This window comes from Dermochelys coriacea, chromosome 1, assembly GCF_009764565.3.
Source record: "Dermochelys coriacea isolate rDerCor1 chromosome 1, rDerCor1.pri.v4, whole genome shotgun sequence".
In the NCBI taxonomy this organism is placed as follows: Eukaryota; Metazoa; Chordata; order Testudines; family Dermochelyidae; genus Dermochelys; species Dermochelys coriacea.
In genome coordinates, this window is record NC_050068.2 from 342984291 (window position 1) to 343009951 (window position 25661).

General features: G+C 43.9%; 1 protein-coding gene across 5 annotated transcripts in view; it reads left to right on the top strand.

Annotated features, from left to right (window-relative positions):
- SFMBT2 (Scm like with four mbt domains 2) overlaps positions 1-25661 on the top strand; it is a 205877-nt gene that overhangs the window by 102940 nt on the left and 77276 nt on the right. For all 5 annotated transcript variants that reach the window (XM_038372526.2, XM_043499007.1, XM_038372534.2 and 2 more), the window contains exons 6-7: positions 3690-3936; positions 12023-12120. In XM_038372526.2, the coding sequence (XP_038228454.1) occupies positions 3690-3936; positions 12023-12120 (345 nt within the window). The remainder of the gene's footprint in view (positions 1-3689; positions 3937-12022; positions 12121-25661) is intronic.

Genomic DNA, 25661 nt, shown 5'->3' on the forward strand with positions numbered 1-25661 from the left:
ACAAGTGGGGGTGGGGATTCGCTGGATCCACTGGTCATTCCATAGGCCGATGCTAGATAAAGCTGTGGGGTGGCTCTGCCCATGTAGGGAGAATTCATTTTCCCTCTGAGCCCCTGGATCTCCCCAGCGCAAAGTCCAGTCACTCTCTGGGGACAGGATTTGACGATTAGTGCACAAAAGCTCTGCTGGCAATAGGGAGTCTCTCTGTTTTGCTCAGGTGAGACAAGGGGACGTGTGAAAACACAGCCAGCTGGTTGAAGCTCTAGGTATCGAGCATGTTTGCAAGGTGAACAACGTCCATGCCAAACTCACCCCGTGTCAGGCTTACTTAAAAGTGCCAATCCTAGACCAGGTTCGTGGCAAGATGCGCTGAGGCACACAGTCCCCTTTGAGTTAATCTTGGTCCCATTTATGGTTTCAACCTGAAATTGTGTGAAATTGGCAGCTTCCCTGCTGGGACTCTCAGTGCTCTCAACTGAATGCTGCCTTAGGGGTTGGCAGAATGCTTTTTCCTGCAGGCACAATCGCTTACAGTAGCAATTGGGGCTATAGAGATGCCTGCAAAACATGCGGTAGCGCTGCCTCGTGGTTCAGTCATATACAGAACAGGCTTGCAGGATCTGCAGTGCTGGGATATTCCCTGGAGGAGATTGGTCTTCTGCCCTGCCTTGGATGGATTCAGAGTAGTAAACATGTGGTTTACATCTGTGTAAATGCATGTTTACCTTTCGAATGCAGATGCATTTCAAGACACTCCTCACTTTGATCGCTTTGTTTCTGCCCACTCATGCAAGTCACAAACACACGCACTCGTTTTTAACGAGTGTGGGTACTTCACTAGTTAGCCACAGGGTAGGTTTAGTAGAATATCGCCAGGGTTTTTCAGTCCACAAGGCCAAAAATCCTAAACATTCAAACAAACGGGGCATGGCTACAGTGGTACAACTTTCAGAGTAGCAGCCATGTTAGTCTGTATTCGCAAAAAGAAAAGGAGTACTTGTGGCACCTTAGAGACTAACAAATTTATTAGAGCATAAGCTTTCGTGAGCTACAGCTCACTTCATCGGATGCATTTTTTTCCACCAAATGCATCCGATGAAGTGAGCTGTAGCTCACGAAAGCTTATGCTCTAATAAATTTGTTAGTCTCTAAGGTGCCACAAGTACTCCTTTTCTTTTAGTGGTACAACTGTAAGCTCTCTAATGTAGCTGCTCTTAGCTGGAGAGAGCTCTCCCGGCAGGCGGCAGAAGCTCAGTGCTGTCCACACTGGCACTTATGTTGGTGTAATTTATGCCACTCAGGGGGTGATTTAGTCACACCCCTACACAACCTAAGTTATGCCGACATAAGGTGTAGTGTAGACAAAGCATCACGGCGGATGGATCCACAGTCACTTTCATGCTCCCAGCTAGAATATACAGAGAGCCTAAGGGCTTAACACCTATCTCACCCTGGTGCAATTCCAAACCAATGTGAATGGGATCAGAATAAGCCCCTATTGTAGGCTCTATCCTACCTCCTTTGATGTTGGTAGAAGAAACAGGCAGGCAACAAGGGCAGAAGCGTGGAGGGAGGAAACAGCAGCTTGGATAGAAACAGTTTGCAATCTTGTATTTAATAGTGTTCTGCTCTGTTATGTGCGAGGTATGTGGGTAATACAGGATGTCATGCTGAGTTTGTAACCCACTGGTAAATAGAATTACTGTTAATCAGCACTGCAGATCATTGTTATCATTGCATATTGATTTAACAAGGTAATTTTCTGTATGGAGCTGTTCATAAAGGGTTCTTGCTGTACTTTCAAAATTAATACTCAATACATTCCAAATATTAATGTTAGCATTCTGCTCTCATGGATAAGTGACAACTGATTGTTTGGCTTAGCTTCTAGCGTGCAGATCAGAGAACCAATATTAGCTTTATAATGGCCAGGCATCTATTATAATAAATTAAATCATTACAGTGTTACTATATCCTTTGATGTTAAAGAATGTTTTATTGCACTGAAGCAATTGTATAGAAGAAAAATCACATTAAATCAGAATTCCATGATGTTGTTATATTTAGAAACAGCATTTTGCCATGACATGATCCTTTGAGATTGTATGTATGCATTTAATAAATACAGTAAGAAAGTTGCTAATACTGTAAGCAAATGTATTGCACTGAGATGTGTCAACTATTCACAGAGCTGGTTGAAAATGTTCATGTTACACAATTTCAAACTTATTTTTTACAATATTAAAAATAAACGGGAACAAATTCCAAAAGAAATATTGTGATTCCAACCCTCCTCTCCATTTTGTTGATCAACTCTAACACTGGCTGAAGTTTGAATTTCAAATTTTTTAAAATTTTTGGAATGGGGAAAAAAGAAAAAAGGGACAATTTTTTTCAAATACTGGCTTCCTCCCCTTTTTTTTTCTTCCAACCAGCCCTAGTATGAACCATTGCAAAATCTTTTAGAAATCCCTATAAAAGCTATTGGTTTTTACTGTCTGTTTCCTTCAACAGGCGTGGTACACAAACAGCTAACAGTTTATGCCCTGATCCTTCAAACACTTACGCATGTGCTTAATTTAATTGCTGTGGGACTGCTTGCAGAAACAGGGTTGCCAACTCTCGGAATTTTATCATGAATCTAACGATTTTTTTAGTGTGTTTCTTAAAGCCTCAACTCCTGGAATCAAGAGATTTGTGCATGAGAATCTTGGCATTCATTTAAAAAAAAAAAGTATGTTTCTAGCCCTCATGAATTTCAGAGAAAAACTTGAAAATGTGAGGCAAGTGCACTCTAAAGGCTTAGAAACCTGAAGGGAAATAAAAAGAATCCAACATTTATTATTTGGGGCGGGTTTTTATCCCAATTGCATGTTTTGGGTTTTTTTTGTTTGTTTTTTTTAGAGCCTGACTCATGGTTTTGAGTTCTTGAGGTTGGCGGTACTGCAGCGGTAAAGTTGAATAAGTTGAATAAACCTGTGCATAAGTGTTTGCGGGATCAGGGCCTTAGAAAGTACTCTGTGTGTAAGGAAATACACATTGTCATTGGGACCTCTTGTTTCACTTTACAGAATCAGCTATGAGGGCCTGATCCAGAAATCCGCTGTCTTTTAGCTCCTGATCTCATACATTTTGAAGTCAATGGGAGTCTTCCATGGACTTAGTGGCCTTCAAATTCCCCCAATCTTGCCCCCATTGAGATCAGTGGGAGGTTTGCCACTGGCAGCAGTGGGAGCAGGATCAAGTCCATGGTGAATGAGAGCTCTGTGCACGGGGGCTTTCAGGATCATGCTCTGAGTAGCATGCCTTCTAGGTTAATTTCAGGGCCCAGTCCTGTGTTGGGATATAGACCCCAAACACCACTTAGAGTCAGAGGGGGTGAAATCCCCTAGCAGGACTGGGCCCTGAGTCCTTAGGAAGAATCCGACTAGGTGGATTCCTAAGAATCCTAAAAGGTCTAACTGCAATTTTATTTTTTTGTTGGTTGAGAAATTAGCACAACTGTTGTTTTCTGTTTTCTTCTGAATTTGCACTTGGAAGCCGTTGGGTAAAAGAGAAGGAGAACAGACTGTTTGCTGATAGCTTGGATGATGGTGTGAAAAACAAAAATAATCTTCTGCTGTCGTCTGTTTCCTTGAGACGTCTTCAAATAAAATTTAAAATAAGGAGTTTTGCTTCTATTCAAACAGCCTCTGCGAGGAAAAAACCCTGTAGACCTCATTACAGTTGATTCCTTAATAGAGCTGCAGGATTCCCAGAACCCTTTTCAGTACTGGATAGTTAGTGTGGTTGAAAATGTTGGAGGAAGATTACGCCTTCGCTATGTGGGATTGGAGGAGACTGAATCCTATGACCAGTGGTTGTTTTACTTGGATTGCAGACTTCGACCAGTCGGTTGGTGTCAAGAGAATAAATACAGAATGGACGCACCTGCAGGTAAAATGGCTCGTTAAAAAAATGCTCTCATCGTTTGCATTTGAAACCTGTTTGTTTATTTACTGAGAATGCTGTGGGTCTGCTGTCCATTTCTTCTAGTTTATCGGTCATGTTTTTTTTTACCACTAGTTACTCAGTTTAAACCTATTAGGCTGGTGGATTTGGTTAAGGGCTAAGGGCATGTGGATGGTTTTGTGGCTCAGACTCTGACTTAGGTGACCTAGGTTCAATTCCCCACTCTACCATAGATTTTCTATATAATCTAAGAGCAAAACCCTTAACTGCACTGCCCCTCATCTATGAAATGGGGATAAAGTGGCTTCCTGTGGGCTTTATGGCAAGCTGGGGCACTGTAGAGTCAGCTCTTGTTTGCAGTGCAAGAACTTGTGTAGACTAGCCCTTTGTCTAAGTTGGCTATGATAGGTTGTAAGTTCTTCAAGGCATCTGAAGAAGTGGGGTTTTTTACCCACGAAAGCTTATGTCCAAATAAATCTGTTAGTCTTTAAGGTGCCACTGAACACCTTGTTGTTCTTCAGGGCAGTGACTGTCTGTTACTATGTTTGTACAGTCCCTACTACAGTAGGATCCTGATCTCTGAGCTCTGACTGGAGCTTCTAGGTGTTATTGTAATAATAACAATAATATAATGAAAGTCTCCTGAGAAATGTGTTTTGGGACATAATGTCTCATTCTGGTATAAACCAGAAATAATTCCTGTGAAGTTAATGGCACTGCTGCAATGTAAAATTGGAGTGAAAAGGCGGAAAACCAGACCCATAGTGTAGTGGCTTTGTATAGATAAGTAACTGAGTGGTCCCTCTAATGGCTAGACTCACAGAAAGGCTAAGGGACCTACTACTGCTGCTGGCTAAGGGAGCTCTCTTTTAGTGCAGATGGTAGAAGCCTGACTTTTTAGAGTTGAAAGTCCACGATTATACTTTCCAGTTCCCCGAAAGCATGTGCGATTTTTATTCCAATTGTGTCCCTTGTTGATATGTTAGAGTAGGACCAAATTTGACTTCAGGGGACGTGCCTGAGGGATGAAATTTCTCCGTAAAGTTGGGCTGGACTGGGCAAATTTTGTCAGTTTCATTTTGAAGGAAATTTTTTTTGGATGCTTTTCCTCTGTGGGTTGCTTTCATTTGCACCACTGAGAGCTGCCCCAACTTACGGATTCAGTCGAAGATAACAACTCAAAGCGAAACTCAACCAATGGCACATTTTGCCTGGCGTCGCAAAGTCAGCACGTTTGCAGCATTATGGTTTCTACCCCAAGTCACGAAGCAGCCTGCAGGTTTACTTGCAGCTTGACTCAGCATCATCAAAACTTTTACCTCAACTCAAGTTATGGCTTGTAGTGAAACCCCAGACCAGGCAAAATTCCCCTTGAGGAGTAAGGATGATTTCTGAGTTAAGGCACAGGAGATGTGTCTTTTATCCCTAATTCTTTCTTTGTCCCTGGGGCAGGTCACTTAACCTCTCTGGGTTTCAGTTGTCCCATGTGTAACAGAAGGAGTCTTTCTGTTGATTTCAATAAATGTTGAGTGTGGGAGAGTGGGGATTATCCCTGCGAAGGTATTTTTAATGCTGCTTTCCTTCTGTGTTGCAAATCATTAGAGCAGTTACCAGGGTGAACACATTAATGCAGGTCAGTGTTACAAATTTTTGTCAGCATAGCTATGTTGATCAGAGAGATGAACCCCCCCCACCCCAGCTGACATAGCTATGCCAGAAACTACCCGTGTCCCCACCATGTAAATGTAGCTATACTGACAGAAGAGTGCTACCATGGGGGGTGGGGAGGGGAATATTGCTATGCCAACAGAAAAACTCCTTCTGTCAGCATATGCTGCACCTCTATGAGGGGGCTCTGCCTGTATAGCTGTGTCAGCAGAGCTGGTGTCGTGTAGACTAGCCTTGTGTTGTGTAGTAGTCTGTGGGTCACAAAACCCACCTTTTCATTGCTCGTCTCTGACGACTTGCTGGCCATCTTAATTCTCCGTAAACACAACGTAGGGACTGCTGTGGTTACCTCTGTCCTTTCTGCTTTTTTCTTCCATTCTCATATTTATGTTTGTCTCTTTCCTTGTCTTTCCTTTATTCTGGGCTCCTTTTAGTCTCTCTTTGGTTTTTCTTTTCTCTAACTTAGTTATTTGGCTTTCTTTCACTGTTCTTATTCTCTCTCTCTCTCTCTCTCTCTCTCTCTCTCATTTTCCTGCTCTCTTTCCTTCTTGCCTTGCTCTTTGCTTTCTTCCCATTATCCCCCCACTATTACGTAGGTGACTGACACGCTAGTGTAAATCTGAAATAACCATTGAAGCCAGCAAGCCAGCTCTTCATTATAGCATCCAGTGGCTTCAGGGAGGTACGTTGCTTCACACCAGCTAAGCTTCTGTTCCAGTGGAGTTACGCCAGGGTAACACTGGTGTGAGAGGAGAATCAAAGCCCTTGCTTCTGTCCCTATCTCTCTGTCTGGCTCTTTCCTGATTAGTTCCCTCCTAATCCCTATTATTCCCCAGTTGTTTTGCCAGCTGTCATGCTCTCCACTCTATGGACAAGCCAAATGGCAATGTGAAATCGACTAGGCTTCTAGTCTTATAATTGTGGACCTGCCCCTTAGAGGTCCCTGATCTTATGTTGTTTGCTCTGCTTCTGGAGCAGAGCAGAGACAAAGGTGCTGGTAGTCCCACTTCATACCCAGTACAGTTTGTTGGCCACTCGATGGCCAGCTGAGAAACAAAGGATTACAAGACTCATTAGAGATACTGTATTGTTACTAAATAGACACCGTTAATCTGGGAGAGAAAAATGGAGGCTGCAACAAATTGAATATAATTTCCAGTAAGTAATTCTTTATGTGGCAGCATAATTTCCTTTCACGCGTGTTAAATTATTTCCTAGATTGGAGATAAATGCCTGCAGATAGTGCACACAACATTTGATTTCGTACTCGCTGAGCATCGGCGTTCAGCTGAGAAGAAAGTCAGTTCTATGTGGGCGAGTATTTCCTAAGAATCCCTGCCAAGCAATGGCCATGCAGGCAGCCATCTACCACTCAGCGAGTGGAGACTTTGAGCCACAGAGAAAACTTGAAACATTCAGGCTGAAATTCCACCAAGTGCAGAGAGGGCCAGCACAAAGTCTGTGTGTCACCCACTAGTGAGTTTGTGTTACTGATTTCTATCTCTTATGAGCCACAGAATATAGGAATCTTCTACAGCTCCTGCTTTTGCTGAAACTGTAGTAACTGATGCTTTTAGCTTTGGCGGCTCCCAATTCAGGTCTCTTTGCAAAGGTCAAGATGGCAGCCATCAGGTATGGGACAATTAAGTCCCAATTAGAGCTCTCTATGCAGTGATGAATGTCACCCATTGTGTGCAGGGCATGAGAATTTTTCCAAGGTGCCAGTTTCCTAGGAGTTACGGTTCCTACGGCGTACGTGCAGAGCTCCTTTCCTCAGGATCTTCTAAGAGATCCCTCTCCTCATCGGCCTGTGGTCCTGAAGAGACCATCTCCTCTCTGGCATCCCTTAGGCAGTTCAGCAAAGCCCATGGCAAGCCCCGGAAGGCAGTTAACTAATGTGAAGAATGTAGTAAAGGTGCAGATGGGCTGAAGCAAGGATCTTCTTGGGAGATTGTGCCAGAGCCAAATCACTGCCAGGGCGTTTTCCCTCGTGTTCCTCCCAATGGTTCCTTTATTGTCATTATGGGTCTCCTAGTTTTATTCCCTGGTTCCTTCCCAAGGGCTTCCATCTGTCCTTGCTCTTTACACCCTCTGGGTGTGTTGGATGTAGGCACCCCCAACTATCTTAGCCAACCTATGCGTATCCTTTCTGGGCCTGATCCTGTGAGGTGCCTGCCACCCTTATCTCCCCGTGAGAAGTGAGGGTGCCTGTCACCTCACAGGATCAGGTCCTCAAGCCCAGGTCCTCAGCTGTTGTAAATCAACATCTCACCATTGCGATCAGTCCCTCCAGGCTATAAACTTCATTTCCCTATGTGAATATGCCATGTTTTTTCTAAGTTGAATATCAGTCTGGAGACTACAGGTTTGGGTTTCAGCTTGGGTGGCTATTTCAGAGGCAGGCCGACTGTTTATTACATTGCGCTTCAGGAGTGAGAGTCTGTACTGTGCTTCTTAGAGGTGCAATGCACAACTCACATCCCAGGGGGAGGTGGGCAAAGGTGACTTTATGCCACCATTGTGCCCTCCCAAGCCTGGGCTGCCTTGGATCTAGAGAAGGCCCCAGCATAACTTTGGATAGCCTTGGGGACCTGTTTAAGTGATGGCTGCCAGCACAGCGTTTCTCAGAATCCAGGTAGGACTATCCCCAAACACTCCTCGTACCCCCTTCCCTGGCATGACCTCTGTGCCAAAGCTTGCAAGAGTGTCCTCAGAAAGCAGCCCTTATGGCTGTCTGCCACAGTGCCTGCATTAGGATGGTATCCTTCCCCAGCTGGAATCAGGAGTTTGAGGATCCCCTTAAGCCCCTTTATCTGGCACAAAGGAGCTGGAATGGGACGAGGCTCTGACCCCAGATGAGTTTGGATTCCTGGGATCAGATGCTTAGCTGAAGTAAATTGGTGCAGTGCCATTGAAATGATGCTAGCTCGAAATCTGGCCCCAAATTTTGATTTGAGAGATTTGCCTCATTTCATGTGAACTTCTAGTTTAAAATGAATTGGCAGACATTTTAATTGCTTATTTCTTGTTGTCCTAAACACAAATTGACACGGCACACTTTGTTCAATTGTCTGCAACACTATTGCTTAAAGAAAATGCTTTATGCTCTTTTAACGCTGTGATTTAGTGTCCATAAACTTGCCAACATAACTTAACTGCCTCTATCTAATGAAATGCATTCATAATATCGCTTGCTGGTTATTGCAACTGGTAGATGCGCCTTTACCTTTTGAGGCTCATTGATAATGCACCAAAAATTGCAACTGATTTTCACCTACTCAAGTGCAAGAATAATAAATGCCACTCGCCTACTCTTGCCCCTAGCTCCAGTGCAGACACTGTAGGAAACATAAAACATTGCAGGCCATTAATAAATATAAAACACAATAAGAAGCTAAGGAAACACGAGGGGTCAGATCCTCAGCTGATGTAATGGCGTAGCTCCGACACCAGCGAGGTTCTGGCCCAATAAATCTGTGTCTGCAGTGTTGTCAACCCCAAGTGTTTAAAAATCAGAATCCGCCTCCCAAGAATCAAAAGATTGGCTTAAAAACCTTGAGATTTAAAAAAGCAATTGTAACTGTTGGGTTCTTTTTTATTTGTTTTCTGATTTTTGAACCTTTAGGGGTCCCATTTTCAAGCTTTTCTCAGCAGCTATGGGGGCCAGAAATTCCTTCCCCCCCCCTTAAATTCCCACATAAACAAATGTCTCCAGGAAGGGGGTCTGTAAGGAAAGAAATATCATAAGATTCAAAATAAAATTGAGATGGTAACAGTGTTGTGTACTGTGTGCCAGTCTCTGATTGCAAACTGTATATCCCTCAAGATGAAGAGCACTGATTTAGGGATCCAGAAATTCAGCGCTCAGTGGCTGCTGGCCATAGGGAAGGCTGATCCCCATGCCAAGTGGGAAATCTCCCACTCACCTGGGCCAGGTTTCAGAGTAGCAGCCGTGTTAGTCTGTATTCGCAAAAAGAAAAGCAGTACTTGTGGCACCTTAGAGACTAACAAATTTATTAGAGCATAAGCTTTCGTGAGCTACAGCTCACTTCATCAAGTGAGCTGTAGCTCACGAAAGCTTATGCTCACGTGGGCCAGAGGCTGCTGAATTGGGTAGTGAGCTATGCTCTGGCTGACCGCTGTCTTTCACAGATCAATTGGAGGAGGGACAGGGAGAATCATCTTAGCCTGAAGTTTAACAATCAGAAAATAAAAACAGATGTTTGGGAAAGAATAATGGAGGGGGATGGCCGGACAGTGACCAAGCAGGGAGATGCCCAGAGAGCCTTCCTTTTTACAAACAACCCCCAGACCAGAACCCAGGTCCCTTGGCGTCCTTGCACTCTCCCAGCAACTCCGTTTCAGAGAAGCATTCGTTCCCACTGGCTCTGCCTCAGTGGGTGGGTGGGGAAGGGCTGAAGGTCCCGAGGTTCAGTGATGCTGCACCACAAGAAGTAAGAAGTCTCCTAAGTCTCTCTCCTGCACACAGCATATCTGCATGGGGCTGACCATGATCTAGCCCCGAATCTTCAAGGGGCTGTCCCTGAAAGGTGCCAGCTGCATCTCATGTGCTGGGAGTTGAGTGCAGGGGAGAGACTAAAGGAGACTCTCTACTTTTTGCAGAGCATGACCTAAGGGCAGGCCAGAATCACAGCCCAGGCAGGATGCTACCAGCGGACCAGGAAGCAGCGTGTGTGGGGCTGCTGTGTATTCCCCAGCCCTACCTACTCATGAGTGGGTGGAATGGGGCAGGGAGTGGGCAGAGCCATGGCTTCACCCCCCTCAGTGCACCAGCTATGCCAGGGAAGTACGCTGCACCAGGGATAGGCTTGGAGCAGGGTGAGACCTGGAGGCAGATTGTGACTGTCTGAGACAGCACATTGCCCCTTGCTTGACTGAATCCTGTGTGTGTGAATACATTTTACCTATGTGAGCATTCCCCTTGGCAACGGGGCCGTTCATGCTAGGTGGTAGGACTCGACATTTTATTAGCGCACCCGAGGGTGAGCTGTGCTTCCAAAAGGAAAGGGACGCTTGCCATAACAGGCATACCGAGTAACAATCACTTAAAAAAGTTCTCTTGGTACAGAGGACTCCGGCCGCGATCTGTACTCTAAACAGAGGATCAAAATGTGGTTTCACACTGAAATCCAGACAGGCAAGGAATTAAAAATATAGCCCTAAAGGGTTATGTCCCCCTAAGTGTGCTTAAATTCATATGCATACCCTTGATGTCTGACTGAAGTTGGATAGTTTGATATAGTGGATATATAAATACATCCACTTCCAGTGAGTGATTTCTGCAAATCCTGTTTTGATAAGGTCTTAAATCTGCTGAGATCAGAGCATAACATTCCCTTGTAGCTTCAATGCTAGGTGAAAACTGTGCTTGCCAATTCCTTCTTTTTTTTTTTCTTCTCTTCTTCAGAATTGTAAGATGCTGCCGTAAATCTTTGCGGCTGTTATAAGCATAGAATTTCAAATGAAAATTGAGCCAAATGCAGCGCTGGTGTAAAAACTACACTGACACCATTGGAGTTGCACTCTGTTTTTTAAAATCCCTCTCTGGATTCAGGCCTATTCTGTTCATTTCCATTTTAATAATTGTTGCACTCTATCTGTCTATCTCATAACTTTAAGAGCTTGAGATGAATGTTCTGCAATAACTTGTGTGCTGGATAACAATATGTTTCCTAGAACAGAAGTACAGCCAATATAAAATTCTCCATCATTGTATTGTCCCTACAGTAGATGATTCATAGGCATTTTACTGGAATGAATCACTAAAGGATTTGGTAATATAACTAATGATATTAAATCTATTTAAAGAAGCTGCTGTAGTATGACTGTACTTCAGTTGTGAATACTATTTGTTGGGTTGCTATTGTACTCTGATTGTTATATTGACAAGTATGTCTATGTATAGAGCTGGTTGCGAATTTTTATTGTTTTGTTTTGTTTTGTTTTTAAACAAAAAGTGCCTTTTCAACTAACAATGAGAACAGTGTTTATGAGAACATTTCCCATTTTTTGTCCAAATATTTCAGCTTTTGGGTGTAAACCCCCAAACAGCAAAAATACCAGTTTTTGGCAGCCAAACATAAAACAAGTTCAGTTTTGGTTTTCAAAAACAAAATTCAAGTTTTGGCTTTTTGACAAAAAACCTGAAAAATGTTCATTTTCTTGCTTTGGTTTGTTTTTCTTCAGGAAATAAAGTACATTACTCCCCGGCTCTGTCAGTGGAGTCATTCTTCTTTGCTGGTTTTACCAGAACTACATAGTATGGGGTACACACTGCATTATTGGTTTTACTGGGATTGTACCATTACATGGTGTATGAGATTAACATGCTACAGGAGTGTTTGATCCTTAAACAATTATGTGATTTTTTTTGTTGTTTTAGAAATCTATTCTCTGAAGAATATATCTGAGTGGAAATGCGCTCTGGAAAAATCCCTTAATGATGCAGCAAAATTTCCTCTTCCAATGGAAGTATTCAAGGTAAAAGAGATCCATTTATTCTTTGATTACAGAGCCACCAATGAATAAATACGTCAAGGAGTGAATAGCATCTTGTGTTTAACTCTGCTAGGAGAGCGATGCTCTAGTAGGTCATGCTGCAAAAAGTCACACGTGAGATTGTTGCATAAGCTGAAATAAAAGGGTTTTGTTGTTCTGCAGATTTTCCATTTGGAAAATTGACTCCTTTCAGTCAAAAATTATTATAAGAGTAGGGCGTGCTTGGCATTGTTTTCTCCCACATCATTTTTTAAAGCACATTGCTATGTAAGGCCTGTGCAAAAGACAACACTTATGTTCCACTTCTGTCTTCAAAGTAGGGTTTAGTGGGATTTAAGAACATAGGAATTGCCAAACTGGATCAGACCCAAGGTCCATCTAATCCAGTATCCTGTCTCCAGTAGCAAAGGAAGGTGGAAGAACCCTGCAGTCTGCCCCCCACCCCCACTTAGGTCTCATCTTGGTCTACAACAGTCAGAGATTGGCTTCAGCCCCAAAGCTCAAGATTTAAAATCCCTTACAAAAATTTTGTTGTCAGTGATTACGATGACTCTGGATATTCTTGATTTTGCCATATAAATATCCAGTCTCTAAATTCCTGTCCTCAGGTATTTCCTGTGGCAATGAGTTCCAGTTTTTATCAGTTTTGAATTTCCCACCTTTTACTTTAATAGAAGATCCCATTCTTGTTGTGTAATGAGACAAGGAGAACAGAAGCGCCCCATCTACCTTCTCTAGACCATTCATAACTGTGTATACTTTTACCATGTCCCCTCTTATCCATTGTCTTTCTAAGGCGAACTGTCTCAGTCTGTCAGCCTCTCTTCATAGGAACCTAGGATCATTCTTGTCACTTGTCTCTGAACTCCTTCCAGTTGTGCAATATCGTTTTTTAGTTGGGTTGACCAGTATGGCACACAGTACAACCAGTGTTTCAAAGTCCTTGTATTGGCCCTCTGCACTGGGGTAGGTTTCACCCTACTGTTGGTAAAATCCTTTCAGAAACTTAGTTCTTTTATTGTGTTTATCCTAAGAAGCAATAGTCTCAAGTTGCAGTGGGGGAGGTCTAGGTTGGATATTAGGAAACTCTATTTCACTAGGAGGGTGGTGAAGCACTGGAATGGGTTCCCTAGGGAGGTGGTGGAATCTCCATCCTTAGAGGTTAATGCCCGGCTTGACAAAGCCCTGGCTGCGATGATTTAGTTGGTGTTGGTCCTGCTGTGAGCAGGGGATTGGACTAGATAACCTCCTGAGGTCCCTTCCAACCCTGATATTCTATGATTCTAAGTTTCACATTCCAGGTTCAATCCGGCTCCCATAGAAGTCAAAGGAGAAATCCCACTGATTTTAATGAGAGCAAGATCAGACCATGCAGAAGAGATTAATAGCTGGCCATACATGTCATGCAAAGAATATTTTGTGCTCACCCTCTCTTGAGTCAGCAATAATTTTTTTGGTGATCTAAACTGGTGCCACTAGTGCCATTATTGTAATACTCTGGATTTCAAGAGTATCTTCCATCTGAAGACCAAAAGGTAAATCACAAACACTGAGGGAAGCACTGTTAGTTCCATTGCTCAGCTAGGAGAATTGGAACATAGAGATAAAATGCTGTTCTAAGTCTGTGGAAGAAGTATGCTGGTGATAGGTGCAATAAGAAGGCCTGAAAGTTATAGGCTAGAGAGTCCAGATGGTCGTACTGCCATATCTGTGCCATGACCACCCAGTCCCTCTTTCCTCATTTTGCCTTCCTTCGGCTGATAACATACTGGTTTGAGTGAATTTTGTCAGACTGTCTAAGGGAGCCTGTTAGCAGCTGTGCACTGCATCTCCTTGCATCTGCTGCATCTCTTCCTTCATCATTGCATATTCCCCTGCTTCCCTCTCTCCTATTCGCCAACATTTTAAATATAGGTTTCGTCATTACTCTCTGTGGGGATGAAATTCACCACTGTGCAGCGAGTCAGTACAAGACCAGTGCACCGCTCACATCCTACTGCGTCCCCAAAATAGAGGTTACATGGGCGCTTAGCAATTAAAGATGGGTGGTGCTGGCCCCTTGCACCGGAATGACTTTTACTCTGTTGTTGGTGATGTTAGAAAGTACATATAAGAGTAGTTAAGGACTGGAATAAGCTTCCCAGAGAGGTTGTGGAATCCCCATCACTGGAGGTTTTTAAAAACAAGTTGGACAAACACCTGTCAGGGATGATCTAGGTTTACTTTGTCCTGCCTCAGCGCAGAGGACTGGACTAGATGACCTCTTAAGATCCCTTCCAGTCTTCATTTCTATAATTCTGTGTCCTTTAAGGAGTCTCTGGTTTATATTTTATTTATTTGCTAGGAAAGACAGCCACTTTGTGCTTTTCTGCTGACAATAACACCTAGTTCTTATATAGCACTTTTCATCGGTAGATCTCCAGGCACTTTACAAAGGAGCACAGTATAATTATCCCCATTTTACAGATTAGAGACTGAGGCAGTGAGAGGGGATGTGACTTGCCAAAGATGTCACAGCAGGCCAGTGACAGAGCCAGGAATAGAAGCCAGCTCTTGTGAGTCCCAGGCTCTACCCACTAGACCACACTGCCTGCCCAATCTCCCATCCTTTATTTTCACTTTCCAAAGACAGCTGCAGCCAACTCCCCAGGAAGGGTTCAGGACTCTGTGGTCCAACTAAGAAGCCCTATAATTAGAACAATTTTATTCAAAACTCTTCGGGTGAAATCCACATCTGGCCGATGGCTAATACAACACCAATGCTCACTGAAGTCCCATTTATGCCCTATTTTGAGACTATAACCAGGACTTCAGGGATGCATAGGCCTCACGTTGGCTGTCTGCACAAAGGTGATGTCCAGTCACTGTGCCCATATTTCTAACGGTTCTGACTATACACTTTTTATTTCATTTAACTGTTTGAAGGTCAAAACATGGCGGTGCTAGGATTAGACCACAAAGATGTGATGCTGATACTTAATTTCTATTACTGATCATATTCCATGTATAAAAGAGTACAGAATATTCCTGGCAAGGCACAAAAAAAACTTTATTGAATTTACTCCATCTGGCTGTTGGATCCTCTCTTCTCAGCATACAAACTTATGTCTGCTTACTTTCATTATGGCATCAGGACTGTGTTTTTAGATTCAGTAAGTCCCACTTTTGAGGTGCCTTGTGGTGGGAGATTGCTGGGATGCAGAGCAATGCAAAGCACAGTGAATCGACTAAGATGAGCATTGCTTTGGGACTGAACACAAAGAAGGGCAAAAACCACAGGTGCTTTTTGTTTCGTCAAACCAAACCCTGGGTAAGGTTCAGCTCAGCCCTGTCTTCTCTAAACCCCTGATTCTGGGCATCAGTGGTGCGGGGGTTGGATAAATATTTCTGCTCCGGGTCCATTTCTTGTTTCAATTGCAAATGAGTGAAGCACAGGGTGGTTTTTGTTTTGCTTTGAAAATGCCACCATCAGTCAGGGATCTCCTTTACAAAACCAGAGAGACTCATGTCTGGGTCTCATTTTATGTCAGTCTCCAAACTTGGGGGTGAGAAGAGGCAACATTTGACTGTAAGGCCAGGTCAGAGTAGCTCTGTTGAAGTCACTTATGTCAGTGAAGTTACTCCACTGATGACTAGCTGATGATCTGGCCTAAGGTTCTGATTTGGGTCCATTTCTGCTTCTGTGAGAGTCAGTTGCAGAACTCCCATTGATTTCAGCAGGAATAGTATTTTGAAGCCTATCTTCGTTCTTTTTTTTCTATTATTTTCCTTTGGTTTTATTTTATTACTATTATTTTAAAATAAGGTCTGAAATCCTGGCCCCTCTGAAATCAATGGGGAGTTTTTCCATTCACTTCATTGGAGCTGGGATTTCATAACACCTGGGCATGAGGACAAGATGACTCTGGCTGACAAAAGCTTGTGTTTCATTTACTCAGCCAATAGGTCCAAAACTCCTTCATTCAAAACACACCGAGCCTGACCCTCCTCTCCTACATTGCTTTTACGCTGGAGTAACTTCATCGGCGTTACTCCTGATTTACACCAGCATAAGAACGAGGAGGATCAGGCCCATTGTCTAAATGTCTGGTACAAGAATCTTTTAATTAAGCAATAAGACCTCAGAGTTTGCATGGTTTGAGACTGTTCTGCCACTGGTGAGGACTTGGGCATGAACTAAAAAAAGCCCGCAGCTGCCCCAGGTGACGATGTGTGCATCTGCTCCTGTGAGCTAAGCAGTGTCTGACTTGGCTGCTCCTTAGATAAGAGACCTCCAAGGAAAACCTTAGATACTCAGAAATGTGGTGGTGGTGATCCAGAAGGTATCGTTCTTCACTGAAAGTCAGAGGAGAACTAATTCCTCCCCACGGCGCAACAGGGCTCCGTGGTGCTTCAGCTGTCAGCTGTTAAATGAGCTGTAAAACAGAGATCTTGCAATTGTTAAAGATCCGGGGGCATTTTTGCAAAAGTGGAAGTGACTGCTCTGGTGTACTTGGTAAATTGCGGTTTGGGTAATTATATTCCATCGACTCTGATTCAGCAAAGCACTTAAGCATGTCTTTAACTTTAAGCCCACAGGTAATCCAGTTGAAGTCAATGCATAAAGTTAAGGATATGCTTAAGTGCTTTGCAGGGTTGGAATCTAAATTACTTTTTCAGTTTCATTGCACACATGTGGGCGGTGGGTGAACGACCCGTTGCGGGAGGCTAGCTCCGGCTCCTCCCCTTCTGCCCCTCCCCTTCCACCCCCACCTCACCTGCTGGAGCCCAGAGCACCCCCATGGTGGCCGCTGGCCCCCCAGCCCCAGGGCACCAGAGGTCTCCCAGCCCTGGAGCACCGGGCGGGCGGCTTGGTCCCAGCGCCCCATGCAGTGTTTTATCCACTAGGAAACACTGCCTATCTACTACAAATACGGTGCAAAATATTACCCTTTTCTATCTGGTGATGTTTTACATGCATCTTGTACTGTCATTTGGCACAGATGTTGCGTGTGGTTTGTAAAATGATATGGGATCCTTTGGAAGGAAACAGATATAACTGCCAGGGAATATTCTGAGTATTTTACTACTAAACGTAGTACTTGGCAAGCCAAGCCTAGAACAGGCTGTATAAAGAAATATTTTGCAAAAAAAAAGCTTTAATAACATTTTCATTACACTTCGTTCCTCTTTTTACTGTAGGAAAATATACTGATCCTTTAGAAAACCAACACCCCCGAAACAGATGAAAATGTCAAAGAAGGATGGCATTTTCAAAATTGCCTGAGTGAATTACACAAAACTGGCTTGAGTGCAAGGCTCGTGCTCCTAAATCTCTTGGGCATCTTTGAAAAGCCACCCTACAGTTTTTACAGGCAATGTGTTTAGTGAGATCAAGCATAGACTGGGACTTGGCCACTTTGCCTTTAACTTGGATTGTTGTCTTTGGTATGTCAGCTACAGTTAGACTGCAGAGACTGGTGACTATCATGCTGAGCAGTATTGTCTCATTGTTTTCTCGCACTCCCCATCTGCCTGTCTGTATCCATCTGTAGTCTCCTGTTTTATACTTTGATTGTAAGCTCTTTGGGGCAGGCTCTGTCTTTTTATTCTCTGAGTGTACACCCCCTAGCACAGTGGAGGCTTGATCCATGACTAGAGCTCCTAGACACTGTGCTAATACAAATAATAAATAAACTGACCCCTTTGTGCCTCAGAGTCTCCATGTCTATCTTGGGACAATAGCACCAGTATTGCTCTTTCCTCATTTGTGCATGCTGACAGCTCAGCCTGCAAATAGTCTGAGTACCTATCTGAAGAGGAGATTCTGGTTGGTAGCTGGCTCTTTAATCTAGCAGACAAAGACACAACAAGATCCAACAGCTAGAAGCTGAAGCTAGACAAATTCAGACAAGAAACAAGTCACATGTTACTAACAGTGATGCGAATTAGCCACTGAAACGTTTTGCCAAGGGATATGTTGGGTTCTCCGTCACTTGAAGTCTTTGGGGCAGATCCCTCCCTGCTGGTGTACATTGTTACTGAACTATAACAGTTTATACCAGTGTAGGATCTGCCCCCTTTTTATCAAGATGGGATATATTTTAAAAGGAGATGCATTAGCTCAACTGGAAGTTACTGGGTTTAATGCAGGAATTACTGGGTGAAATTCTACCATCTGTGTTATGCAGGAAGTCAGGCTAGTTGATCATTAAGGTATGGTCCCTTCTGGCCTTAAAATCTATGAATTTTTGAGTGCTAAAAATGAAGCCCCTTTTAAAAATCACATCCAATCTGTATAGTTTGGATAAAACGATGGATGAGCATCAGATGCAAAATACTAGAAGCATTTAAACATGGAGGAGAGAGAGATTATTTAGGTTGGAGCAGGCTGCTGGAATGTATTTATTTAAAACTTTTAAATGATTTGGATTCATCAAATTATACACATAGCTGGACCACAGTAACTGGATGATCTTATTCCTGCTCCCCTTGGGCTTCTACCCCATACCTTACAATTGTTGGTTGTACTCCCTTGCTGCATGTTAGATGGTTAGTTCTCTGGGGCAGGTTTTCTATGTGTTTGTGCAGCATCTAGCACAGTGGGTCCCTGATTCTGACTGTGGTCTTCGGACACTACCAATATCCCGGCAATGTTAATAATCAATACCTTGGGTAATGGGATGAACTTTTAAGAAAGGATCATTTAGAATTATCCTAAGGCCAGGAGTGGAAGGACCACCCCTTATGATGAGAGCTGGGTGAAAAAATTCAAAATCTGGGATTTCAGTGACACCTTTAGCTAGAATTTAAATGTTTTTAAAGTGGAGGAATATTATTTTTAACCCTCCTTCCCCCCTCCCCAATTTTATGGCGTTTTTCTTCCAAAAAAGGTGCAAAATTATCCCAATATTTTTCATGATAATTTCAATTTGGTTTTTTGACCAGCATTCCTTGAGAAGCTGAAAAGTAAGCAAGACCCAGTTTAGGGTCTGGAGGGGGACAGTCCTGGATGGAAGAAGGGGATGGACTAGATGACCTTAATAGGTTTTTCCTTCTCAGACTCCCATAATAGCTGGGCATGTGTTGCTGCCACTGGTTAAAGCGGACGTGCTTTGGTTTAACTTAGAAGCCGAACTTGAATATAAGCATTTCCCTGCTCCCCGAGCGCTGATTGCTTGGCTGGCATTTGCGATGCATGGTGTGCTTTAATAATCTGCTCGTCGCCATTTTGCTGCAGCCTGCCAGGGTTTTTATACTCCATCTGTTCCTTCACATCCATAACTCTCATCAGCCCTCTGGTGGGATCCTTAACTTTCTGACTGCTATTTGCAAGGCTGCTATACGCTGTGCATAGACTCACCTTGCTAATCCCTTACATTTGATCCGCTTCTGTCTCAGCTCCTTAAATCTCTTTACCATTGTATGTAATATGGCTAGAGCCTTACCAAATTCATGGTCCATTTTGGTCAATTTCACGGCCATGGGATTTTTAAAAAGGTAAATTTCATGATTTCAGCTATTTAAATCTGAAATTTCACAGTGTTGTAATTGTAGGGGGTCCTGACCCAAAAAGGAATTGTGGGGGGGTTGCAAGGTTATTGTAGGGGGAGTTGCAGTACTGCTACCCTTACTTCTGCGCTGCTGACAGTGGTGGTGCCTTCAGAGCTGGACAGCTGGAGAGCGGCGGCTGCTGGCTGGGAGCCCAGCTCTGAAGTAAGGATGGCACAGTTTGGTATTGCTACCCTTACTTCTGTGCTGCTGCCTGCAGAGCTGGGCCCTCATTCAGCGGCTGCTGCTCTCCAGCTGCGCAGCACTGAAGGCAACAGCACAGAGGTCAGGGTGGCATGGTAAGGTATTGCCACCCTTACTTTTATGCTAATGCTGGCAGGGCGCTGCCTTCAGAGCTGGGCACCCGGCCAACAGCTGCTGCTCTCTGGCTGCCCAGCTCTGAAGGCAGTGCAGAAGTAAGGTGGCAATACCGTGACCCCTCTAAAATAACCTTGCAACCCCTCTGCAACTCCCTTTTGGGTCAGGACCCCCAATTTGAGAAACACTGGTCTCCCCCATGAAATCTGTATAGTATAGGGTAAAAGCACACACAAGACCAGATGGCCGTGAATTTTGTAGGGCCCTAAATATGGCTAATCACACTATCTTAAAGTGCCTTATCAACTTACAATCCTTCATCCCTTCCAGGAGCAAGGTTGGCTTTGTAGCTAAGGCACTGGACTGTGACTCAAGAGATGTGGATTTCAGTTCCTGCATCTGCCGTAGGGTTCTTATGGAACCTTGGACAAGTCTCTTAACCTCTCTATGGCTCAGTTCTTACAGATGGGGATAATAACGTGTCCCTACCTAAGTGCATTAATATTTGAGAGGCACCGAAATGCCGTGGGGATGAGAGCCATATAAGTACCTAGACAGATAAAATGCAACCACCTCTGGGGTGGCCTGTGGCTTTGTACAGCAGTGCCACACAACAGTCCAGGGTAAGCAATGAAGAAAAATACAAGTGAAATTCTGGAGGGAATTCACGTACAGCAGAACATAACTTCCTGACTTGGAGTGAGATTCTGCATGATGACTGCACATATAGTCCGTCCCACCCTCCCCCGGCTTTGCTTTTTAACACGCACCCTTTTCTTTTACTAATGAACATCAGTGGTGGCTCAGCCAGCCAGAGGTTAGTGAAGTGGAGTGGCCTAATGTACTGCTGATAGAACTGGGCCCAGGGAAATGCCAGCGTTCAGTCTCTGACACTGACTTGCTCTATGTCTTTGGCCAAGTCACTAGTGCACACGTTTTCTGACTGGGCTGTTTAACAGTGTGAACCTAGAACCAGATTCTTCTCCCAGTCACAGTGGTGTAAATTTGGAGTAAAACTATTGACTTTAGTGGAAATTACTCTGATTTATGAGATAAATGAGAGCAGAATCTGGCCCTTAACTATAGATGTAGTCATCTAAATAAGGGACTTGATTGCCAGTGATGCTGAATGCCCACAGCTCCCATTGACATTAGTGGGCCTTTTCTGACCTCACTTACTCTGCTGTATCCCATTAACTTCAGCAGAGTTACTCCTGATTTACACCTATAGAGGTGAGGGGAGAATTGGCCCAAATGAGTAGCTGTGAGTGCTCAGTACATTTTAAAAGTCCAGCTACTTACCCAGATACCTAAATATGAATTTGGGGGCCTCGTTTTGGATACTCTAGTTAGAAAAATTTGGCAGAATTTCTGTGCATCTCAACTTTCCCATCTGTAAAATGGGGATAATACGTATTATATAGCGAGGATTCATTAGTGAATGGCTGCAAAGTGATTGGGTTGGCTGGAGGTTCCTAACCCTCTACTTTTGCTTGAAGGCAGTAACATGTACGTAGGTGAGTGTCTTTTTAACTCTTGCTCTGCTTTCTACGTTTCCACCATTCAAAAGAATCTTAGAACCTGGGAGTGAGGGAATATTTGCCCGGGTGCATTTTATGCCATCTGCATCAGGCAGAGGGATAAAGCAAAGGTGCTCTGTATTTAAGAGTTAGAATGGCTACTTTGCAATGTGGCTGTTTCTATGGTAACTATTTTTTTATTGAACAGGGGAGGCCTAAAATACCAAAGACTAAATTTGGCCCTCAGATGTAGCCATAAGGCTTCCACAGATTTTGAGTCACACATCACAGGGCAGAATTGGGTTCAGACAGCTTAACAGTTACTTCTGCTGGGGAGGGGGGTCATCATATCTCAAATAATTTCCCCCTCCCACACTAAATTTTAGTTTCTTCCCAGCACTGACTGTCAAACCAGCAAGCCCCAGCTTCTGCTGTCTCTTTTCCCCTGTGTGTGTCCGCACAGAGATCTCTCCACATTTAGAAAAGGACGTTGAATTGCAAACAAGCCCAATTCATGTGGAAATAAAGCCAGGGGACTGCATTTGGGAGGGCTCTTTTTTGTCAATTAAAAATAAAGGCATGATTCCTGTGGAGACAGCTTAGAGATCCTTCTTATCATGACTCCTTCTGTCCTGAACTGAACATCACACATGAACTGTCTGCTTAAAATAGGGTGACCAGACAGCAAGTGTGAAAAATTGGGACAGGGGGTTGGGGTGGGGGGTAACAGGAGCCTATATAAGAAAAAGACCCCAAAATCAGGACTGTCCCTATAAAATTGAGACATCTGGTCACCCTAGTTTAAAATTAGATTATTGGAAACACCCAATTCCCAGGGACATTGAGAAAAACATTGAGAGGAACATATTACTGAAAAGTAAGAACAAAAAATACAATCAGTGATAAAAAAAAATATAGGATCTAATTCTGCCCCTCCCTTCAAGCAGCCTAAACCAGGGTGAGGTTATATTGAAGGCCTAAAGAGTTAGATCAACCTAACTTTCACTGATGTGTGAAAAAGCCACACCCCTGAATGATGTAGTGAAGCCGAACGTACCCCAGGTGTAGACAGCACTAGGTTGACGGAAGAATTTTTCCGTCATTCTAGGTTCCACTTCTCGTAGAGGGGGATTAACGACAACCCCTGCCATTGCTGTAGTGAGTGGCTACACTAAAGTATTACATTGGTCCAGCTGTTGCTGTGCCCCTGTAGCAATAAAGTGTGGACACAGGCAAAGTCTTTAGTGTTTTACACCAGTGCAACTGGTGGAAGGGAGAGAAGAATCAGGCTCATCATTCGTTTACTCATTTTCGTTCAGTGTGGAGGTCACCCTAGATCCAGTCACTTTGGAAATGTTCAATATCAAAACCCAATTCTGAATTCTGCAATTGGCCCCTATCTTCATGCTGGACCCTGAATTAACGTCCTGGATCTGGTAGCCCACAGTTTGGGAGTGTTTGAAATCAGAATCTGAATTTTGCATTTTGAGCTCCTCTCTAGCTTGCTGTATAAACGTCTGGATCCATTATTCCAAACGCCAGGCCAAACTGTGGTTTATCATTGTATCCAGGCAGCAGCAGAAAGGACTGTGAATGTGGTTGTGTATTTGCAAATGGGTGCACTCCTCAAAATTTGTGAGAGCAGCTAGAGTAGCCAGCTCAAAATATGACTTTGGGTAACATTTTTAAAGTGCCTAAGTAGCTTAGGTGCTTACGTCCCATTTCCAAAAGTGATTTAGGAGCTTACATCTTTCAACAAGAATTAGACACCCAAGTGCCTAATGGCTAGATGTCCAAAGGTATTTAGGCATCTACAAAAGTGCCTAAGTTAGGCTTCTGACATCCATTGAAAGTCACTGGCTTCCAATGGGAGTCAGGCACTTAGTATTTACAAAAGTGCTTTAGCAGGTAAAGTGCATAATTCCCATTGGACAGTGACTTCCAATGGGCATTAGGAGTCTAACTCGCTTAGGCACTAAATCATTTAGGCTCCTGTTATAAAGGTACTTGCAGCATTCGAACTGGGTGTGGGTAATAAACCCTACTTTCAAAGTGAGTGAGTGATTGGATCCAGGATTATCTCCACAATGAACAGGTGGGACACCAAGGAGCAAATTTCTTAATCCCTAAAGAAGGGGACGGGGCATTTGGACTTCTGGGTTCTGTTCCCAATTGAGCCAGTGACTTGATGTGGGACTGGTGACTGGTCACTTCACCTCTCACAGCATCGAATCCTGCAGCTCTGTGGGTGTGTAAATCAGGGATTAAACTGCACATGAATGAGGAGAGGCTTGGTTAGCTAATGATTGCAAAGCAATCTGAGATCCTCCGCTGAGAGGCGCTGCAACAGCGTGTTTCATAGTAAGGGGCAGCCCACAGTTAGGAGGGTTACTCAGATGTAGCTGTGGACTGCCATCTTTCCAACAACGCAAAGGATCAGGGTCTTAGCACGTTGGAAGATTTGCAAATGCATCTGCTGTGCACGCCCTAGACGCCAGCGAGAACACGGTTCAGTTTAATTGCTTCTTGAGATTCGCTGTGAGATTCATTACAGCTCTGGCTACTCCCGAGGTGGTTCAGACTATAGGTGACGGGCTTTCTTTCGTTCAGCAGAGGTTCTGTAATTTGCCATTCATAACTCAGGAACGCTGTTGTAGGCCGTAATCGCTCATGTTAGAGATCATGTCCCTTTGAATGAGCTACTGCCGTGCTTGTACCATGTTAATTCTCTGGGCTTGGGCTGCTGAGGAGAAATCGCACTTGGTGGGAAGGAACTTTGCAGCATCTCAGTGGGTTGGCAGTTCCACCCCCCCCCCACCTCTCCGCTGCACTCCTCTTCTGTGGTTAACGCTGAGGGGACGTTTCCGTTCTGAGCCCTATATACAGGCCATATAACTTGGTGGGCCAAATCCTCATCTATCTAGCTCCATTACAGTCCATGGGGTGAGCAATTGCTCTGCCATGGGAGTGAAGTCTGGCTCATACATAAATGAGGGGAATAAAATGTCGGAAACGGCCAAAGAGATCTCTACCCCCACCCCTTCTTGGGCCAGGTTCTGATAGCCGTGGTCACCTGGAGTAGATGGGAGTCTGCTCCCCCAGATTGCTGGCAGCTTCCCTCACGCTTCAGCTCAAGCATGTGCTTTGGATTCTCAGCTGTTGAACCTTGTAAAATAATAATAAAGGGCCGGATTCTGCCAGCCTTCATCACAGTAGTGTCCTGTGTGCTCCTGGGATAGCATAACGATGGGCCATCTCTCACTCAGGGCAGACTCCAAAGGTGAAGCCAGACAAAGGGCGGGAGAGGAAACAGAGACATGAAGTCACTTGCCCAAGGTCACCCAGCAGCGCCAGGAATTAAAACCCAGTCTCTCGAGCTGTAGCATAGTGCCAGATCTGCTAGCCCCTACTGCTTTCCAGGAAGCGAGCCCTTTCTTCATACATCCCAAACTCTCACTGCAGAGAATATCTGTTTTGGGGGAACAAGGAGCTCCTAATGAGGATTTAAATATAAGAAAGGTGCCTAAAACACTCGGTTGTCCTTATAGAAGGAAATAAACCAGGAGAGAGAACACAGTGTGGAATGACTAGGAGAGTTCCTTTTTTTTTCTGTTTAACATGGCATATTGTGTAGCAGTGTGAATACAGGAATGAGAGAACAGTTCATTATGCAGTGTATCAGTTTGAGACTAATACTAATTAAAAGCTTTCCTTTCACTTCAGTGAAACCTGTTCTTGGAAATTATGTCAGTTAATTGGAGTTTTGAAGAGCAGCATATGCCATAGCCTAGCCAATTCCCGGTGGCCCAAAGCAGTAAGAGCACTGGGACTGGAGGACTGTGTTTTGGATCCTTCTTTTCCCCCCATCCCCCTATTGTTGTGGTGAAAGTGTGTGATTTAAGACATTTTTCATAAATATTGTTATTGTGTAACAAACTTCCAAGGGAGATCAGGTGAATCCAGAGTCTAATTGGCTTTAGGGGTGATGCAAATGTCATCAGAATGACATTCCACAGTGACACCTCTTTTTACTCCCAAATCCCTATGCAACGGTTGAACAGAACAAATCAGCCCCCTCCCAGCCTCCGCTTCCCCCCCCAAAACCCTCTACCCTATGTAGAGTTTTGACCCCAAAAAGAAAGAAATACCAGAGAC